This window comes from Nycticebus coucang, chromosome 17, assembly GCF_027406575.1.
Source record: "Nycticebus coucang isolate mNycCou1 chromosome 17, mNycCou1.pri, whole genome shotgun sequence".
Classification (NCBI taxonomy): Eukaryota; Metazoa; Chordata; class Mammalia; order Primates; family Lorisidae; genus Nycticebus; species Nycticebus coucang.
This window is the reverse complement of record NC_069796.1, coordinates 86,030,449-86,050,015: the sequence shown is the minus strand read 5'-3', so window position 1 is coordinate 86,050,015 and position 19,567 is coordinate 86,030,449. Positions and strand designations below refer to the sequence as shown.

General features: G+C 51.0%; 1 protein-coding gene across 9 annotated transcripts in view; it reads right to left on the bottom strand.

Moving 5' to 3' along the window:
• ABLIM2 (actin binding LIM protein family member 2) overlaps positions 1-19,567 on the bottom strand; it is a 185,129-nt gene that overhangs the window by 17,200 nt on the left and 148,362 nt on the right. For 3 of the 9 annotated variants that reach the window (XR_008375159.1, XR_008375160.1, XM_053566082.1), the window contains 4 exons: positions 16,658-16,777; positions 15,588-15,640; positions 14,631-14,772; positions 6,634-6,695 (listed from right to left, as the gene is read on the bottom strand). Coding sequence is in view for 4 of the 9 variants with exons in the window: in XM_053566082.1 (XP_053422057.1) it covers positions 6,634-6,695; positions 14,631-14,772; positions 15,588-15,640; positions 16,658-16,777 (377 nt within the window). In the remaining 5 variants the exon portion in view is untranslated. The remainder of the gene's footprint in view (positions 1-6,633; positions 6,696-14,630; positions 14,773-15,587; positions 15,641-16,657; positions 16,778-19,567) is intronic. The other 6 variants (XR_008375161.1, XR_008375162.1, XR_008375163.1 and 3 more) reach the window with 3 other exon arrangements.

Here is a 19,567-nt window from a genome sequence, read left to right as displayed (position 1 = left end):
CATGGCCTTGGTCCTCACTCAGCCTGGAAAGGAGGGTGTCCACCGTAGCACAGCAACGGGGCACAGGCAACAGAGGGACGGTGGCAGCAGGGCTTGGAAGGGAAGTATCCAGGATGCCTGCACCTATGGGACTTCTGGCGTTCATGCTCGGGGGATTTGCTCATCAAACGCCTCCACGGGGAGGCCTTCGCTGACCCTGCCTATCTTACTAACTCTGACTCCTTTGGCAGCCACTCCCAGGTACCTGGGTCCCTTGCTCTGCAGCTGACATTATTGACAGTGGCAGCGCATGCAGCACCAGGCACAGTGCTTTGTGGATGCCAGCTGATGATTGGAGGGCTCCTGTCCCCCTCCTGGTGGGCTCCTGAGTTTAGCTCCTAGAACCCACTGTGCCCCGGTGCTCAGGGAGCCCCGACTCCACCCTGGACCCTCTGTCTCCTGCAAGATGCCACAGGAGAAGCCTGGGCCACTGTCTCCTGAACCAGGCCCTGTTTCATCGGAAGGCTACTCTATTCCCAGAAATGCACTGAGGCCTTAGAGACACACGTAGCTGGGTGTCTGAGACAACGTCCATCCACCCCATGAAAGCGTGGCTCTGACAGCAGCTCTGTGTGTGGCTGTTTTGAGGATTAAAGGAGCCCAGTGTCTGTAAAGCCCTGGCACAAAGCCTGGGGTATTGTAAGCACCCCTACAGAATGGCCATGCCTCTGACAATGACACGGCAGAGGTGACATTCCTGGAGACAAAGCACTGAGGGCGCCCCAGCCCTGTCTCAGATGCCATGGAATTTGCCCACACACTATCATATCAGGGCATCGTGACCATTAATGCCTGGAGCTCCCTTTCCCTGCTGCCCACCTGGAAACATCACCCACGCATCCTGCAAACATCTTTGCAGGGTCTGCCCCCTCCCCTGCCCCCCTGCTGTAAGACATGCATCCAGCTGCTGCAGCAGTTAGTCAATCCCTCTCCTGTTCCGCCCCTGCCCCATACCGGCACCTGGTGTTTGCATCATGAGCCACACTGTGGTGGTCCAGTGGCTGGTCACAGTGGACAGACCCCCTTGAAGAAAATACATTATTCATTCCCAGGACCGGGATCCCCAGCACCTACTACAGAGTCTGAAATGGGGTCAGGGCTCCTGGCCAGCGCTTCTGAAATTGGGTACAGGGATTAAATTGCAATGGAGAGAGTTCTGCAGCCAAAGGGGAGATTGCGTGTCTCGCTGATGGGTCTGTTACAGGGGAAGGTGCTTCGGCACCAGCAATGCATTAGGCGGGGAGTGAAGCACCTATTACAGAGAGCACAGGGGCAGAAGACCTCAGAGAGCACGGAGTCAAACCTGTCCATCTGAAATGGGGACACTGAGACTCAGACAAAAGCCAGACCTTCCTTTTGTCTTGACGCTGACCTCACCAGCTGGGACCAGGCTCATGAGTGGGGTAAGTTTATGAGCCAAGGGCTGGAACTTTAATTTTTTTTTTTTTTTTAAATAGTCTTGCTCTCTCACCCAGGCTGGAGTGCAGTGGTGTCATCATAGCTCACAGTAACCTCAAACTCCTGGGCTCAAGCAATCCTCCTGCCCCAGACTCCCGAGTAGCTGGGGTTGCCAGCATTCACAACACTGCTAGCTTTCCTATTGTTTACTAGAGACAGAGTCTCACACTTGCCAGGCTGGTCTCAAACTCCTGACCTCAAGCAATCCTCCCACCTCAGTCTCCCAGGATGCTAGGATTACAGGTGTGAGGCACCGTTCCCAGGCTAAATTTTTGATATTTTGTTCATCATGGAAGTTTTTGGCATTAATTCAGATTTCTAACAAAATTGCCTTGAAGTGTCTTGATGATGGTCTTTTGGTTAGCACCTCACTGGCCTCATCCAGATCCTGGCCCCAGACCCTGAGATGGAGTCCTCTCTTTGGGCTCTTGTCTCTGCCACTTCACAAGATAACTTTTGGGAGTTTCCAAGCAAAATGTTGAGACATTTTCTCAGTCTCAGACAAGCACCGCCAGGTGCACCTGTCCGTGAGTGTGGCAGCCCGGTCTGCCTGGCCTCTCTGATGGGAAGAGAAATACTGCCCCCTGGTGCTGCAGGCCTGCATCGCAAGCTGCCAAAACTCCTGGGCCACTTTGGATGGTTGGAAACTCACTTCCCAGCAGCAAAACCAGCTTCTTCTGGCGTTCCTTGCTCTTAGAAAAGAAGGAGACTCCAGGAGGGAAAGGAGACATCTTCCAGGTGGAGGAGGGAAACAGATAAGACCAGATCAGGGAAAAGCTGCGAAGTGGAAATGGGGTCAGATTGCCTCAGTGTGTGGGCTGGCAGGTGGGCCAAGAGGTCAGGGGGATACCTCAAAGGCAGCGCCACCAGGCCTATTTCTGGCTGACCCCTATAGGTCTCAGGGGAGGCACCAGAGATTTTTAAAACAACAAATTATTCACCTGTCCATTTGTCTGGCACTCAGGACGTGCTGCTGCTCTATAATACATTCCCTAATCTTCTTGGCAATCCTAGGAGGTGGGCTATTGTCACCATTTTATAGATCAGGCTCAGAGAAGTTAAGTAATTTGCCCCCCAAATACATGGGACTGTAAAAATTGGAACCCATGTGTTTTATTTTCCAAAAGTTATACTGAGATTGCTAATTGGAATTCAAATTGTGGCCATTCGCCACTGGCCACCATTATTTCCTTGCTAAACTCCACACTGGAATGTGCCATCTTATTCTCAGCTGCTGATAGGAATGTGAAAGGGGGTGGGGACTTGATTTTTAGATCACTCATATGGGAACCTGGCTACAGAGCCTATAAAAAAATTTCACAGTCATAATGCTATTTTTCCTCAAAGCAACCGCAGGAGGTAAGGATCATTTTTTTCTTAAAGACTAGGAAACAAAGACTCTGAAAATGTAAGTAATTTGCCCAAAGACAGGGCTGGATTTGAACTCAGAGCTATCTGATGCTGACATGTGGAGTCTTTCCAGGACTACAATTTGGAAATATCAAACTTCTATAATTTGTTAAAATGTTCTTTGTAGTCACACATAACAAACACTTTCAGAAATGTTTTACGAACATATGAAAAACTGATTCAAAAGACACAGTTCTTTTCATATACCTATTAAAGTTTGCTGTTTGCCATATTCAATGACTATGTACCTTTTGGTTATTTTTTTGCCATATGTCTTATTCAAGAGTCATATTTAAATCATCTGCCACACGGGTGGCGCCTGTGGCTCAGTGAGCAGGGTGCCGGCCCCATATGCCGAGGGTGGTGGGTTCAAACCCAGCCCCGACCAAACTGCAACAAAAAATAGCGGGGCGTTGTGGCGAGCGCCTGTAGTCCCAGCTGCTTGGGAGGCTGAGGCAAGAGAATTGCATAAGCCCAAGAGTTAGAGGTTGCTGCGAGCCGTGTGACGCCATGGCACTCTACCCCAGGGTGGTACAGTGAGACTCTGTCTCTACAAAAAAAAAAAAAAAAAAAAATCATCTGCCACACTTGCACTTTATTACGGGGTCTGACATTGCCATGTTGCTTACTGCATTTCTGTTTATGAATGCTAAGACTACTTTATTAACGTAGTCTTTAGGGTGAATTAGTCCCGTCTTTATACTATTAATTCTATTTATACGCCCTTTAACTTTAGCTTTTACCTTATCTGATATTAATATTACCACTTTTGCTTGCCTTATATTTGTGATTTTAGTATCTCTTTTTTTGTTTTTGTTTTTTTTTTAGGAGACAGCCTGCTGCCCAGGCCGGTCTTGAACTCCAAAGGCCAAATGATCTTCCTACCTCGCCTTCCCAAGTTGCTGGGACTACAGGTGTGTGCTGCTGAGCCTGGCTGCTTTTAGTATCTCTTTCTCATTCTTTTACTTCTAATCATTTTAAAAATAATTTTTTGAGTTAAAAAATATAATCAGTCCCTTTGCAGTTAGCATCAGGCTTTTTCAAAACAGGACTCCTTCCAGGGAGCTACCACAAGGATCTGCTGCTGGCCAGTGAGCCAGCCCTTATTAGCAAACAGGTGGCACATGCCAGCTTCATTACACCTCATCCACAGGATACCTGCAGCAGGTGGCTGTTATCTTGTTCTCTTCAGGGGTAGGTTGTGAGCACCTGCCAAGTGTCAGGAACTGTGGCCGGCTTGGTATCAAGATATTTTAATGACCTGTGGAACATATGGTGCAGGGTCAAGGGACCCTTATAATAAAATCCTCTTGGAGCAAGACTCAGGAAAGTCTTTGCCTCCCCAGATTTCCCTTCTCCCATGAGAGAGTTGGAACTGCATGGCTGGTCGTGGCTGCCTCCAGGAAGCTTGGAGTTAAACTTTGATAGCTTTTCTCATGTAATAGTCTTTTGTTTCTGATGTAATTTTCTCCTATAATTTCCTCCTCTCTTCCTTCCTGATTGGTGTTAATGGCATTTTGTTCTCACTACACGCGTCCTTTTACTTTAAGCCACCCAGAATCCTTCAGAAAGTAAAAACATACCAAGAAACAATCTAACATATGACTTCGGAGCACCTGAGGCCACTGTCAACAATGCAGGGACAAGCACTGCCAGGGGCCCTGCAGGGTGAGGGCAGTGTCTGGGTGCTGGGCATGGCTGCCCTGGAGAAGACTGGGCACCTGAAAGATCCTGATGAAAAACAAGCATCAAAGTACAGAAAAAACTTAGAATGTTAGCTAGGAAAAAACAATCCCAAAGCAAAGTCATCAATTGTATTCGCCTGTCTCCCACACCGAGCAATGTGAAAGCCAAAAATCTTCATGTGATGATAGGCTCTGTCTCTAGGGGCTCTGTCTCCAAGGCTCTCCAAGGGTGCACGAGCCCCCTGACACTCTCCTTCCACCCTTTAGGCTGCAGGATAAACACAGTCACAGAGGGTTTAGTTCTTAATTCTGCGAGGCTTAAGAGTCTGCTCTCAATAGTTCTCAGGGAATGAAATGAAGACTGTCCCTGCCAGGATGATCTGGGTCAGCAGTTCTCAAACTCCCGGGCAGTGGAGTGTCTGGGAACCGTGACCTTCTCTGCAGATGCGGGGTGCCTTAATCAGCATCGTTTTTGGTGCATTAATGACAAAAGAAAATTCCTAGAGGATGTACAGCCCAGGCTTCAATGACACGGGACTAACCGGGAAGAGAAGGCCCTTCTTTCGCTCTTCCTCTGCATATTGGAAAAGCCCCAGGACCTGGCTGGGCGGGTAGAACACCTTGCCTTGGTCCAGACCGTGAATGCTACGCTCACTGGTCCCTGAGTGAGAGAACAGCTGTTCCAAGTAGAAGAGAACATTCCCACTGCACAGGACCCCTGACCCTGAACTTAGGGACATCAGGGGTCCCGTGGACACTGGCCCAGCTTTCTTAACCCCCCTGCTTTCCCTGTGGAGGATGAAGGGTAGAGAAATCCTTTGAAGAAAATTCAAAGCAGCATGCCACATGTGTGTTCCCCGACTGGCCCATTGCGGAACGGGAGGAGTGGTTAGTGGGGGGTAGGGGTTCACTAGAATCAAACCATGCAGAGGTGCCCAGGCTGGGGGAGCTCCCAGGAGGCTGGCCCTAGGACCAGAGCACAGCAGCAGGTCAGAAGGGGCCTGAAGAAGACAGAGAACAAAGGCTGGCCTGAGAGGAAGCCCCATGGCCCCTGGAGACAGAGTCCTGTGGCCTTGACCTGGAGGACAGGATGCCCCTCGGGAGGCTGCCACTGGGTTACACACTCATTGCCAGGACTGCTCTGGTGCAACAAATGAGGAATTCTTTGGAGAAGTGAATTGCCTTCATGTACAGACCAATTTTCTCAGACTGGGCAGAGGCTAAAGGGACTCCTAGGCTGTGTGTGTGTGCGTGTGTATGTGTGCGCATGTATATGTCAAGGGGTGGGGGTTGGTACCATCAGGCCTTCCCTACCCTGGGGATCCTCACTAGAGACCTAGTGATGCTGTGGGAGGAGGGATGAAAATGAGTTAGTCTTCATAGGGGCTGACCATCTCAGGGCATTCCATGAGCCCAAGCAAACAAAGTACCCACTTCTTTGCCTGAAATGCCCCTGACCTCTCTGCAGGGACAGTCAGGCACCAAACAATCTGGGCTCATACTTAGATGTCTCAAAATTTGGAAGACTCAGGACAGGGGATAAAAATAGTCTTCAGCTAGGAGTGGCCAAAGAAAGTGTAACTGGGAGCTGATCTGGGCTCTGTGCAGTCTCAGATGATAACCCCGGGTGCTCAGGATGCGTGGTGATGGTCACAGTAACAGTGCTGGAGAGCTTATGGCAATCCAGGTGAGGGAGTGGATATCTGGCTTACACTGCCTGGTGAAATATGAGGACCTTTCAAGGTCCCTGTCAGGCTCTGCAGCACAGGAGGGGTTAGGAGGGGCTTCTTAGAGCTGGAGATGGTCCCTCTGGGTAGTCCCCTTCCTTCCTCTGGGGAGGAAGGGTGGTGCCAGGTCTGGTTTAATCCTGGTATGGAAAAAGCTGTGGTGACAGTGGCAGCCCTCAGCAGTGTCAGGCAGAGGAGGAGGGGCAGGGTCCCAGGCCTCTCCTGCTTCTGTGTAGTCAGGAAGCTGTGGGAAGTGTGCTCAGACTCACAGCCATCATTAGTACGCCGCAGGCTGGGAGGGGGCAGGTACCTACCCAGTGGTCCAAGCCATTCTTTCCGTGTCCTGGGAGAGAGTCAGATTTGGAATAGGGGGGTCCTGAAACAGACACAGCACAGCTTTGTCACGCGCGCATACGGGAGGCAGCAAGGCGGGGTGTAGCCCAGCGTGGGCTGCTGCCAAGGTCAGGTGACTTGAAAGAGACCCCCCCAGGACCAAGACCTGCCTCCTTTGTGACCTCCTGTCTCTGGGCACCAAATAAGAATCCAGGGAGGGGGAATGCCTCAAGCCTGCCCATGACATTAGGGGCTCTATGGGGCCCGAACCACAGCCCCACTGGCCCCTGTGTGCATGGACAGGCTTGGGCCTGGACACTATGTGGGACCTTAGCCAAGCTCCTCATTTTGCAGTTCAGAGAGAGCTGAGGGCAGAGTGAGAAAGGGGCCCGTCTTGGCACCCCATGGGAGAGGTAGGGCTGGAGGGAACAGGAGGCCACCAGCAACGAAATGGGGCCTGGAAACAATCTTATTTCTAAGAAAATTTTGAGGGATGTGCAGTTGGGGGATTTCATGTTACAGCCCTAACTTACAGCTTCTCCTCTGTCAAGTGGTCTGGCCCTTACTGCCCCAGCCTGTCCATCTCTCAGTCCCTGGGTTGGGGTGGGAGTTGGAGACCTCCCAATAAACCTCTTCAGTGCCATGTCGGGCGAGAGCAGAGAGGAAGCTCTGACCTTCTGCCCTGAACACCTGCCTGGCTCAGCAGTGGTAAGAGTGCATTCACTCCAGAAGAGAAGGAAATGGCAGAGACAGGCCCCTGGAGGCGCCAGGACCCCTACGCTTAGGAGATCTATACTAGGTCCCTCAATATCTGGCCTTTGGACACTTAAAGTATAGAGGCCATATCTGCTTCATCTGGGCCCAGCTCCCATCATCACAGGCCAACCATGCATAAGGCCTAATGTCAGTGCTTGCCCCTGGGAGCCACCAGGCTGCCCCGCAGGGCTTCAGAGGGTCAGCAAGGGTCCTCCAGATATGTGGCTTGGCCAACTCCTCTCACTTTACAGAAGGGGATCGAGGCCCACAGACATGCGGGCCCTTGTCTGGGGTCACCTAGCCTGGAAGGGACACCCCAGGGTGTCAGACCAGGCCTCCTGGACTCGTAGTCCTCAAAAGCGGTTCTCAACCTTCCTAATGCCATGACCCTTTAATACAGTTCCTCATGTTGTGGTGACCCCCAACCATAAAAGTATTTTTGTTGCTACTTCATAACTGTAATTTCGCTACTGTTATGAATCATAATGTAAATGTCTGATATGCAGGATGTATGTTTATTGTTATAAAGGGGTCGCAACCCACAGGTTGAGAACTGCTGCTCTAGGAAATGCCTGCTTCCCAATTGATGCTCAGAACCAGGCCTACTCTGGGATCCCAGGGACACTCCAGGTGAGACAGGAGCTCCTTCTCAGCCCAAGATATTAGAGCAGTGGTTCCCAAAGTGAGATCAGCCTCACCAGAGAACTTGTCAAAAATGTAAACTCTTAGGCCCTATCCCAGGCCTTCTGTGTCAGAATTCTGGGGCTGGGGTCCAGTGATCTGTGTTTTCACAAGATACACTAAGGTCTGGAAACAATTTCCTTCTGGCCTCAGAGACAGCAAATGTCCTCAGCTGTACCCATTCTCCACTCTTAAGCCAGTGGGTCTTCCCCTGGGTGCACACTGCAATCACCTGAGCAGCTTGCAAAATCCCAGCACCTGGGCTGCGGTCTACTGGTCTCAACATTTAGCTACTTCACATGCAGTGTGGAAGTCTTACTTTCATCAAGGTCGCTTTGCCATCCCTGCATTTTAACTACAAAGGTCTTAGCTGTTTCTTCTACACACTTTGAGCACCTCTATCAGACCATCAAATATGATTTAAGAAACTCAAGAAGAGAAAGATAGTCTGTTATATTTTATCCCCATTTTTACCTATTCTGATGCCCCTTCCCTTCTGAAGCTCAGAGCCCCTTTTTTCTTTCTTTTTCTTTTTTTTTTTTGAAACACTGTGTCACTCTCGGTAGAGTGCTGTGGCATCACAGCTCACAGCAATCTCAAACTCTTAGGCTTAAGCGATTCTCTTGCCTCAGCGCAGCGAGCGCTTATAATCCCAGTGGCTTCTGGAGGCTGAGGCAGCAGGATGCTCAAGTCTGAGGTTGCAATGAACTACAACACCATTGCACTCTGCTCAGGGCATAGGATGGGACTCTGTCTCAACAACAACAACAAAAACAAAACAAAACAAAACAAAACAAAAAAACAGCAAAGAAATAGAAAATAAGCAAGGAAATAAAAACATAATTTTCAGCCATTATTTCTTTGAATGCTTTTTGAAATCCATTCTCTTTCTGCTCTTCTTCTGGGAGTCCCATAAAACAAATACTGGCCCAGAGGTCCCTGAAGCTCTGTTGATTTTTTTCTCTGTTGTTCATATTGGATAATTTCTCTTGTTCTATCTTGCAGTTCATTGATTCTCCCCGCTATCATATATGACTTTTCTGCTATTGAATCCATCCAGAGAATTTTTTGTTTTGGTTGTTTTATTTTTCAGTTCCATAATGTTCATTTGATCCTTCTAAAAAATAACATCTATATCTTTGGTGAGAACTTTTTCTTTTTTCATTGCTTCTAAAGTTTTTCTTATTGCTTGTTGAAGCATGTTTATTATGGATGACTTAAAATCCTTGTCAGATCATTCTGACTTCTGATTCTTCCCTGTGTTGTATCGGTTGGCTGTCTTTTCTCATTCATATAGTTTAACTTCATAGTTCTTGGTGATGAGTAATTTTTCTAGTATGTGCTGGACATCTGAATTTTATGCTAGGAAAATAAATTGTTTCCCCATGCCTGAGCTCGGCCAAAACAGGCTCCCCTGTCATCCCTCTCAGAAGCCCATCCATGGCTGCCTTTGCCCTGGGCACCCTGCTGGGACTGCTGTTGGGGCCCTGAGAGTGTTCTCCTTAGGTCTGTTGTCCCCCAGGCTGGCTCATTGGAGGTCAGAGTAAGACCTCTGGACATTAAAGGTGAGGCCTCCTGTTGGTGGAGGACTATTAAATGCAACAAGAGACACAGGGCTCACCACATTGCCCTGGGATGCTTTATAATAACTGACCAGTGAGCCACCCCCTGGGTAGTGCTACATCAGGTCCCCAGTGTATGGACAGGTGGCTGACTTTGCAGCCGGGTGGCCTGAGCAGGTTTGGGCCTTTCCTGGAGCTTCAGTGCCCTTGTCTGAGGAAGGAAGGCAGCTGGAACCACCTTCAACCCTGAGTTGAACAACAGCAACAGTGAACAAGAGGCCTCTTAAATGGCCAGTCTAGAGTCCTCCCAAGGGCCAAAAAGGTGCTATATGACCTGCCACATGGGCCCTCTCACTGTTTCTCCAACATGCCACCATGACTCCACCCTGGGGTGGGGTGGGAGGAGCGCCTGCCTCTCAAATGTTGGCACTGTTCACCCCTTTGGCTACACCCCTTTCAAGTTCTGCCAGATAATGTCTCCCTCCCTGGCTATTCACTGTGTCTAAACACCATCTCCCTGCACAACACCAGCATCAAACTTTCCTGTGTCTCTCTACTCTCACTAGAATGTCAGCTCCATGGGACAGGGAATTCTGTCTATTGTGATTGCTGTCCCTAGCTCATGAAATACACATGCTCCTAGACCTGCCATGGAGTTACATAAACCCCTTGTAAATTGAAAATATAAGTTAAAAACACATTTAATACACCCAAGCTATAGAACATCAAGGCTTAGCCCAGTTCAGCCCAGCCTACCTGCCATGTGCTCAGAGCACTCCCATTAGCCTATAGCTAGATAAAACCGTCCAATACAAGCAGAGCCTATTTTATAATAAAGTGTGGAATATCTCGTGTAATTTACTGAATACTCTGGCAAGTGAGCAGCAGAATGGCTGTGTGGGTGCTCAAAGCATGGTTGATGGTTTCTTCTGAATGCATATCACCATTGTTCCATCGTAAAGTAAAAAACGTCACAAAGTGGGAGCACTGTGAGAGGGGCACCACCTGTGTTTGGTGACTGACTGTGGGCAGCTCACCCCCTCTCTTGGCCCTTGCTTTACCTGTTGTACAAGGAAGAAACGGGGCCCCTGACCAGATGCTTGCCAGTCCCATCAGATGCTCTCATGACAAATCAGGGAGTCTCTCTCTTTCAACCATGGACTAAGAAAATATGACCAGTGATTTTTTTCCCCACCTTTGAAAAATGAAAAAGTAAAAGGAGAAAAGAGAAAGGCCATTTGGGAGCCAGGCCCTGACCTCCTTCCCTCCTGCAAGTGGGAAAAGAAACCACATGGCAGAGGGGCCATCTGCTAAGCCTCCCTTCCGATGGGCACCGAGGCCAGGCCCTGGTCAGGGGTGGGGGTGTGGGGGAGAGGCCAACATGTCCTATCAGACAAGGGACTCCAAAGGGGGCCCTCACAAGGGAGGGGACATACAGAAGATGACATGAAATGCTAAAGCCACAGCCAGGTTCGCAGGCAAAGCAGCCCACACTGGAACCACCTTACGCTGCCTCTGGTGCTAATTCAGAGCTTCTCTGACTCCATCTCCAAGCTGGTCCCACCACTCTCAGCTGCCACCCTCCCACCTCCCCACGTTTACTTCACGTGCTGGGATTTGGAAGGGGGAGCCTGTCTAGGAACCACTGAGTCCTTTGGTCACTGTTTCCAGCTGGCCAGGGGGGTTGTGTTACACTGATACAACTCTGACTCCTGGGGGTGGGATGTGGGGGAACCTCAAAAGAGAGGACAGGACTCGAGGGTTAACAACGTGGGACCCTAAGCACCAGGAGGCCTGTCCACAGGGTTCAGGAGGGGCTGGGGTCGGTGAGCCCCATCCTGTAAGGCTCGAGGCCCTTTTCATGTAACAAAAAATCAGCAGCACCCCTTCCTGTGCAGAAGTCAAGTTTATCAATGACAAAAGCTACTCCACATATAGTCCAGATAATGTCCCGTGTGTAATAGAAAAGGAACTAGAAGTCATCTATAATAAATATACATTTCAACCTAAATCCCTCTGGTGTGGGGGCAGGGCTTGCTAAGAACCACTGGGTATGGCATAGGGATGCCCCGCTGGTTTGTCACTGCTGTTTAATCCAGCTTCTTAATAGGGACTGGCCAAGTCCACAACTGGCTCTCTACTGCCTGGCACCATCCCCAGCACATAACAGGTGCTCAGTATTTGGTGGAGGGATGAATGAATGACTAAATGCATCATTCAGGCCTGGGTGAGATATGCTGATGGTGTCATGGGTGGGATGAGGCTGTGACCAGGCCCCATGAGTCTGTGGGGGGGGGCCCAGGTGGGCAGATTGGGACAGGATGCACAGGTGTGCACTCCATCGGCATCTCTGCTTCTCCCAGCTCCCTGCACACTTCTCCAGCTCAGGGACTGCTCTCCACTTCTCTGTCCCCTTTGGCACCCGGCTTAGCGTCTGGCACAGAGTGGGTGCTCAATAAATACCCGTTGAATTTAATGTACATCAATTCAACAGACTTTTATTGAGTGTCCACTGTGTCAAGTGTCACAATTCTACTTTCCTTGGGTGTGCTACAGATGGACATGCCAGGGGTGTGGGCGAGTGCGCCTTGCTGTGCGTGAACGCTCCGCCCAGTAAAGGTTGTGCGCAGGTGGAGCTGGACTCAAGACTGGGGACTGCTTGGTGAGATTCAAAAGAGCTGCGAGAGCAGAGCGTGGATCACTGTGGACTACATTGCTACCCTTCCTGCCCTAGTTTGTGTGAAGCCGGCACACAGCAAGGCTCGCCTGGGCCGGGCACGACCAGCATCCTGGGTCCTCCCTGCCATTTCTACACACGTTGGAAGACAAGGTCATGTTGTCAGGACAGAAATAAAGGCACAATCATAACAGACACTGTGGGTTCCTGCTCAGAGGAACCAAAGTCAGAACACCAGGAGAAGGCGAGGGAGGAACAGAAGCACAAGCACCTTTGAAGAAGGGCCCCGCGGCACTGTCAAGGGCTTTCCCAGCGAAGTCGCGGATCCCAGCGCGGGCCGCTGGGCCCCTGAAGACCAGGCGAGCCCAGGACAGAAGCAGCCGCATTCCCACCTATGTCCTCATAGCAAGAGGTGGCGGTGACAAACAAGTCCTTGCAGCACTGTGACCGGCCAGTGGAGACACATGGCATGGCCTCCAGGCCTCTCCTGCCACCTGCCAGGCTAATGTCCACTGGGGCAGCCCAAGGTGCCCTCCTTCTGGCACTTCCAGATGAGTGGTCACACGCACGTCAGTGGCAGAAGCCAAGCCCAAGCCCGAGGGCCATGGTCTCCGGCCCAGGCTTCTCCCACACTGTGCCCCTTTCTTCCTCAGTCCTGAGCCACAGCAGGCCATAACATCCATGAGTCTGGGGGAGGTTATCAGCACAGCACCAGACTTGTGGACAAGGCCTTCCCGCCACCCAGCAAGGAAGGACTAAAAGCTAGAAATGCCACCTTGAAATTCCCCCAAACATCCTTTCTTAGTTCCCAGGGCTCATGCCTTGATGCCAGGACACTTAGCAAGGGGTGTGGGCTGCCAGGGAGGCCACTGAACTGGTTCTAGAGGAACTTTCCCACTTCCAATAACAGTGCCCTTGGGAACAAGTGGATGCAAAGCAGAGAGATCCACAGTCAGGCCCAGAGCCTCTGGCTATAGGCAAGCACTGCTCCAGTGAGGGGCAGCAAGTGCCTGGGGGCACGGAAAGGGACTGGAGGATGGGTGTATGGCTTCCAGGCCCCTCCAGGTGGGCATGCCACCATTATAGATGTCCCTCTCCCTCTGGGGACTTTTTTAGGGGCAGTGGCCTTGCCAGGCTGACCTCAGCCTGGTGCACCACCTCTACAGTCTGATATGAAGCTGCACCCCGGCAGGGGCAGAGGGGTGAGGGATGGAGACATGAGGGGCGTACACACACCGACACCGGCTTACAAAGATCATACACAGAACAATACACCTTTCTTTGCTTAAAGTTATTCTTTAACACATTATAATTTCCAAGGTTCTAGGTTTTCACTCTGTCCTCTCCCATGGAAACACTTCAGCTTTCACCCGTAACACAGTTTACAGCTTCTAGTCATGAGGATGGTGGTGACAGCTTCTGTTTACTGAGCACCCACTAAGGGCCAGGCAAAGCGGTACACACGCACAGTTTGAGTCTCTTAATGACCTAGCAAGACAGCCGGACGGAACTGGCCTGTGGTCACATGGCTGGTCAGTGGTGAGCTCAGATTTGAACTTGGGTGCATCACACTGCGAAGCCAGGATCTCTCCCTCCCCCGCTTCTTCCCACCCACATCCCCTCCTCTTCCAAGCTAAGTACCCACCTTTCCCCTGGCCCAGCATAGCCTTACCCCAGAGTCTACTTCCCAGAGATACTGAGTGAGTTTGCCTATCACCTGCTGCTGGTTTTCACCTATGATTTATAGCATCTTGAAGCAAACAACATGATCTGGAGTTTTCTCTGCATTTGAAAATCACTCCTGATTCAGTCTTTACGACACCCCTACAGTCAAGCCGACAGCACCTTCGTCCCCCTGTAAAGTCCATCACATCTCTGGCTGTCCAGTACCTTGTTCGGGACATCATGGGAGACAGGGACAATGCTGTGCCATCAACTCCAAGTCTGGACTTGCCCGCCTGGACCATGCCCACATCTGCTCTGGAGGGAAACAGGCTCTGAGCTTCCCACCCAGAAGGCTGGGGAGATGTGTTTCCTAGTGCCACCTGGGGGCCCAGGTTCTGCTTTCTCACCAGCTCTGGAGAGTCACAGGGGAGACACAGAGGTGTGGCCACCAGCAGCACACCCGCCGTGTGACGGCAGTCACAGGAAGTCACTTCCATCTGGTTTGCCCTGTTTCTCAGCCTGCTTTTTTATCATTTAACGTGCAAGGCTTAGGTTTGGGGGACCACTCAATTGGGGGGCCCTTTCACTGCAAGGCTTTATGTACACATTGCAGCTCCTGCTCAAAAGAACCACTCACGTGAATGAAAGCTGTCCCCTGGCCCTCTTTGGGGGAGCTCTCTGTCAGTCCCGCTGCTGTGGGATAAAGACTGGCTGTCCAGCTCTGGAGAGTTGGTCCTGGTGTCTGCGTCCCCCTTGAGAATCAGCCAGCTGGTCTTCTGCTGAAGAAAAAAATGTCCCGTGAATTTCAAGGTCAACTGCAATGGTGGAAACATCTCACCAGAACCTCCTATGGCTTCCTTACTTCCAACCTAAAAGCTGATGTCACCATGAGAAAACTCAAAATGTGAAACACCCAGCTTTCAGTAAAAATCCCGCCAGTTCCTGTGACCTATCCAGATGCTCTAAGACACACAAAGCACGTGGGGAAATGTGTTGTCCCATGTGACAGACAGGGTGAGTGAGGCTGGGGGAGGTCAGAGGCTCACACGGCTTCACAGACAGAGAAGGAACCAGGTGAGGCTGCCCAGGCTCTGACCACACACAAATCCGCCTTCCTGAACCACAAGTGCAGGGAGGTAGGGAGGGCGAACTCAGCCCACGGGCCAAATCCTGCCCTCTGCCTGCTTTTGTCATTACGGTGTTTCTGGGACACGGATACGTGAATTCATGCAGCATCTCCCCAGCTGCTTTCCCAGAGCTGAGCAGGTGTGTCAGACCCCATGTAGCCTGCACAACTGGAAGTATTTACTCTCCACCAACTCGTTCTACAGCAATCAAACCAAATGCCCCGATAATGTGCGTGGCCTCACTGCCTGTCGGTTGTACGCATCTCCCCAGTTACAGAACCATAACCGAGTCACACGGCTGTATAACTGGGACTTCAGCCTCCAAGTGTAACTGGAGGAAATGGGGGGGGGGGGCCGGACAGCACAACGCAAGGGAAGGGTCCTGACGTTTCAACGGGAGGAGCCTCACAAAACCGGACTTCTTTCTGAACAAGGCTGTTCTGGACGAGGTCAGCTTCCTGCATTACCTTCCTGTTATCCTGGTCGAAACTTCCATCCTCCCCCTCCAATCGCCTCGTGGCTGGAAGGGAAAGATCCATTTGTAAAGCCAAGACACTCTTTATTTTGGGTTTCTGAGTCTCAGTTTCCCACTTTACAGTTATGCTCAAAAATGAGAAAACAATCAAAAGAAAAGGTCAACGGTACAAGGACTTTCTAGGGTTAAGGATCAGGCACGCTGGAGAAGGCTGGCGTAGGAGGGTCCCCCTGGTGTGAAAAGCTAGAGAATCAGCAGCAGGTGTGTGAAGTGATGCCTAATTTCCGTTCTAACCAAACAGCCACACAGAGAAGTAGAGTTATGTTTTTAGACAGAGCTGCTTGGCCTTTTGAGGAACACAGATTCTAAAGACATTCCCAGTTGAGCTTTGAAGCAGCAGAAGGCCTCAGCCATGGAGGCCCTGCATGGTGGACACGGGCCAGGTGCTCTGTGAGCGTCACTGCCTACTCCGGCCCGAGTCTGCAGGAGGGGCCATCCCTATTTCTCAGATTGGGAGTCTGAGGCTCAGGGAGATGGCATGCCTCACCCAAGGCCACAGGTTCAAGGGCAGCAGGGGTGGAGGCGACCCAGGTGAGTCCAACATCCTCCCTGTCTGCCTCATCTCACTCCCTGCTACTGGCAAAACCCAAGGTGGTGAGGGGGCTCTGCCACTGGGAATAGCCGGGGGGTGGGGGTGGGGGCAGTAAAGAAATGACAAAATACAGCCAGAAACAAACTCAGCGCAACAGAACAAGCAAACGTTCATTTGTAACAGTTCCTTTCCCACACTATTATCTGGAGCTGAGCAATGAGGTGTCTGCCTTCTCCGTTCACCTTTCTGGGGGGCTGTCATGATTTCTAACCAAGAATGAGTGAACACATCACACAAGGGCATGCTGACAGTCCTGGCATCTGATCTAGCCGGCAAAGGCCCCGTCAGTGTCTACCACACGGCAACCCTGACCCCATGCACAGAACAATGAAACGGAAACCCATTTCCTTCCCCAGCTTGTCATGCAGGCCGAGGCCTCAGTAAAGACATGCCGAGGGGGGGCTTCTTACCTGTGGCCTGCGGCGGGCTCAGACCTGGCAGTCTTTTGGAGCACCCTGCCTCCTGCACCACCAAGGATAAGACTGATACCAGGCCAGAGAGCTTGGAAATTTGGTATTGGGCTACAGGACCTTGACGAGATAAGGCCAAAATGGAAAACTGAGCAGTGTGTTCAGCACATGCTGGCATCCTGTCACTTTCCACGGCAACCTGTCTTTCCTTCTTCCAGGAGAGACAACGATTTTCAATGTAAACATAAAAACCCCTGCTCTTTCCATTCCCAGAGGCAAATTAACCCCGAGCCTGCTCACGGAGCGCAGCAATGGAGAGACAGAGGGGGCAGGGAGCCCGCTAGGGGATGCGTGCCCGTCACAGCGGGCTCTCCTGTTGCCCAGACAACAGCCTCGAGGATGTGGCCATCCATCAGCCCTGTCTCTTAACAGCTCCCCAGCAAACCCCAGGGGCTACTTGGAACTCCAAGAGCACAGCTCCTGTTCAAGCCAGAGACGGCCCCTGGAGCCAAGTCTGTAGGCAGGAACAAGAGGACCCAAGGTGGATTGCCTCCTTTCTGCAAGTGCAAAAAGAGTTAAGTGGCTCCTACAACAGAGATCTTTGGGACAAGAAAACTCAGCCCCTGGAGTTGAGGGGCAGCCAGGGAGGACAGGTTGGCCAGGCACGTTCTGGCTGCGAGAGCTGTCTCGGGGTGCTAAAGTGCCCCCAAGTGACAAGAGGGTGTTCTGCCAGATTTAGCAATTTCCCTCTGCAAGCACTGCCAGGTGGGCACGGTTTAACCAGACCCACACCAAGAGCTTTTTGAAACCAAAGTTTACTCGTCTGCAAAACATATGACAGATTCTCTTGAGAACTAGGAGTTTGGGTTGAAAAACTCTGGCACTTTGTTATTACTGGCGCCCTGCTTTCTTAACAGCGCTGAGCCTCTATATCCTCATGTGTAAAGTGGGCAAATGATGCCTGCCCCTCCAAGTCGTGAGGCTCACAGGAAGTAACTCATGTGAATGCTGGAACGGAAGGGACAACTCAGCTTGCAGGTCTGAAAAATGAGGAGTGAACAGAGGCTAACTTTGAGGTTAATTTTTAGCACACTGTTTTAGGGTGTCAGGAAAAGACAGATCAATTTGGGGCAATCAGAGAGAGTTCAGTGTGTCTTTTGCGTCACCGCGGCAGTTCCTTCTGCGTCCTGGAATACGTGTGCCATGAGCAGCCCTCTGTGAGAGGTTGACTTCCTGCTCCCTGAATTCCTTGGGGAATCTTTGTTGGGGCATTTCAATGAAAGTAGGATTTTCCCTCTGGATACAGAACGGGCTTGCTGTTTCTCTTGCCCACACCCCACCTTATAATTCATTTATATCTGACATCCACATGTCTGCCTCCATCCCTTCAGCTACCTGTTCATTCGTTTCCATACATGTATTTCCTACCCTTCTCCGTGCCCACCCATCTACCCCCTCCTTTAACCATCCATCCATACATCCATCTCCTTTCCACCACCCACTTATTTTGATTCGCACTTATCCAGCTAGCCACTCATTCACTCACCCACTCAGCCATTCATCCCTCGCTTTGTCCACTCCAACCCCTTTCTTTGCCCACTGACATGTCTGTTCATCCATGCAGCCCTTTTTCCATCTACCCTCCCCTCCATCTGCAGTCTGTTTGCCACTGTGTCCCCTCTCCCTGTGCTGGGTGCCTACACTGTCTTAAGTATGGGGGACACAGAAAAACTCATGCATGACCCTTGTCTTTCAGAAGCTTACAGGCCAGGGAGGTGGAGGCAGGCAGGTGTATTAGGATTTGTACGTAACGAGTGCTCTGATTGGGCGAGCAAAGCCAGCACAACAGCACTCCCTGAGAGCATACATGTGATAAGCACTTACTGAATACCTACTTATTGGATAGGCTCTGTACAGCCATCTGGACAAATTATTTAAGTGTGTTAATAGATCATAATAGATGTCATGAACCTGAGATACAGATGCTAAGGTCACACAGGTAATTTGGACCTCATCTGTCTGGCCCAGAAGGCTGAGCTGGAATTGCACTGTTGTTTCCATCAGATGTGTTCATTATGGAACTTAGACTGCGTCAACACCAACTGTGTTTCCTGTGATTTGTCACACAGCCACTTCCCCGCCGTGAAGCTGACAGTAGAAGCTTCAAGGGCAAGGGCTGTGTCTGCCTGCCTTGGCACTGCCTGTGAAACCTGATGTGGTGACCTGCATACAGCAGGCGCACAGGATGTAGCACAGCAGGCCCCACCGTTTCCAAGGCAGGCCCTCGGGAAGGATGCCCTCTCTGCTGGCGTTAACCAGTCCAGAAGATCTGACCTCCAAAGCTCTCCTGATGGCATCCAGGGGAGCACCAACCAGAGCACTGCAGCCACTGAGTGGTTTTGGCTGAGATCCTTGCTGGACTTCTGCCTATAGGATGGGGCTGGCATGTGGCAGGTGCTGACCTCAGGACCTAGGGGAGGTGCTCAGGGATGTGCTGCTCAGGCCAGAGAGAGACTTCCTTTCTCTCCCAGGACCCCAAAGGGCTCTGCTAGAGGCTAAGGAACATATCCCCTTCTCTGTCCTCCACACTTGGCTTCTAAGGGGTCAACCCATCAGCACGACTTTTCATGATCTTCCCAGAATGACACCCATGTGTACAATTCACACTGAACTGGAGGTGAGACAGAATGTGTTTGGTGCATTCATGTGTATGTACACGGGTGTGCACACGTGGGTGGCGTTCAGAGCAGGAGACTGGAAATTGGAAACCTTGCTTAGCCTCCCACAACCTATCAAGTGTGGTTAAATCCACAGAATCTCAGCTCTGTGGGGTCAGGGGCCACATGTCACCCGAGCAATTGCTTCCCTCTCAGAGCCTGGCTCCTGCTCAGGGACTTTCTGCAAGTAGAC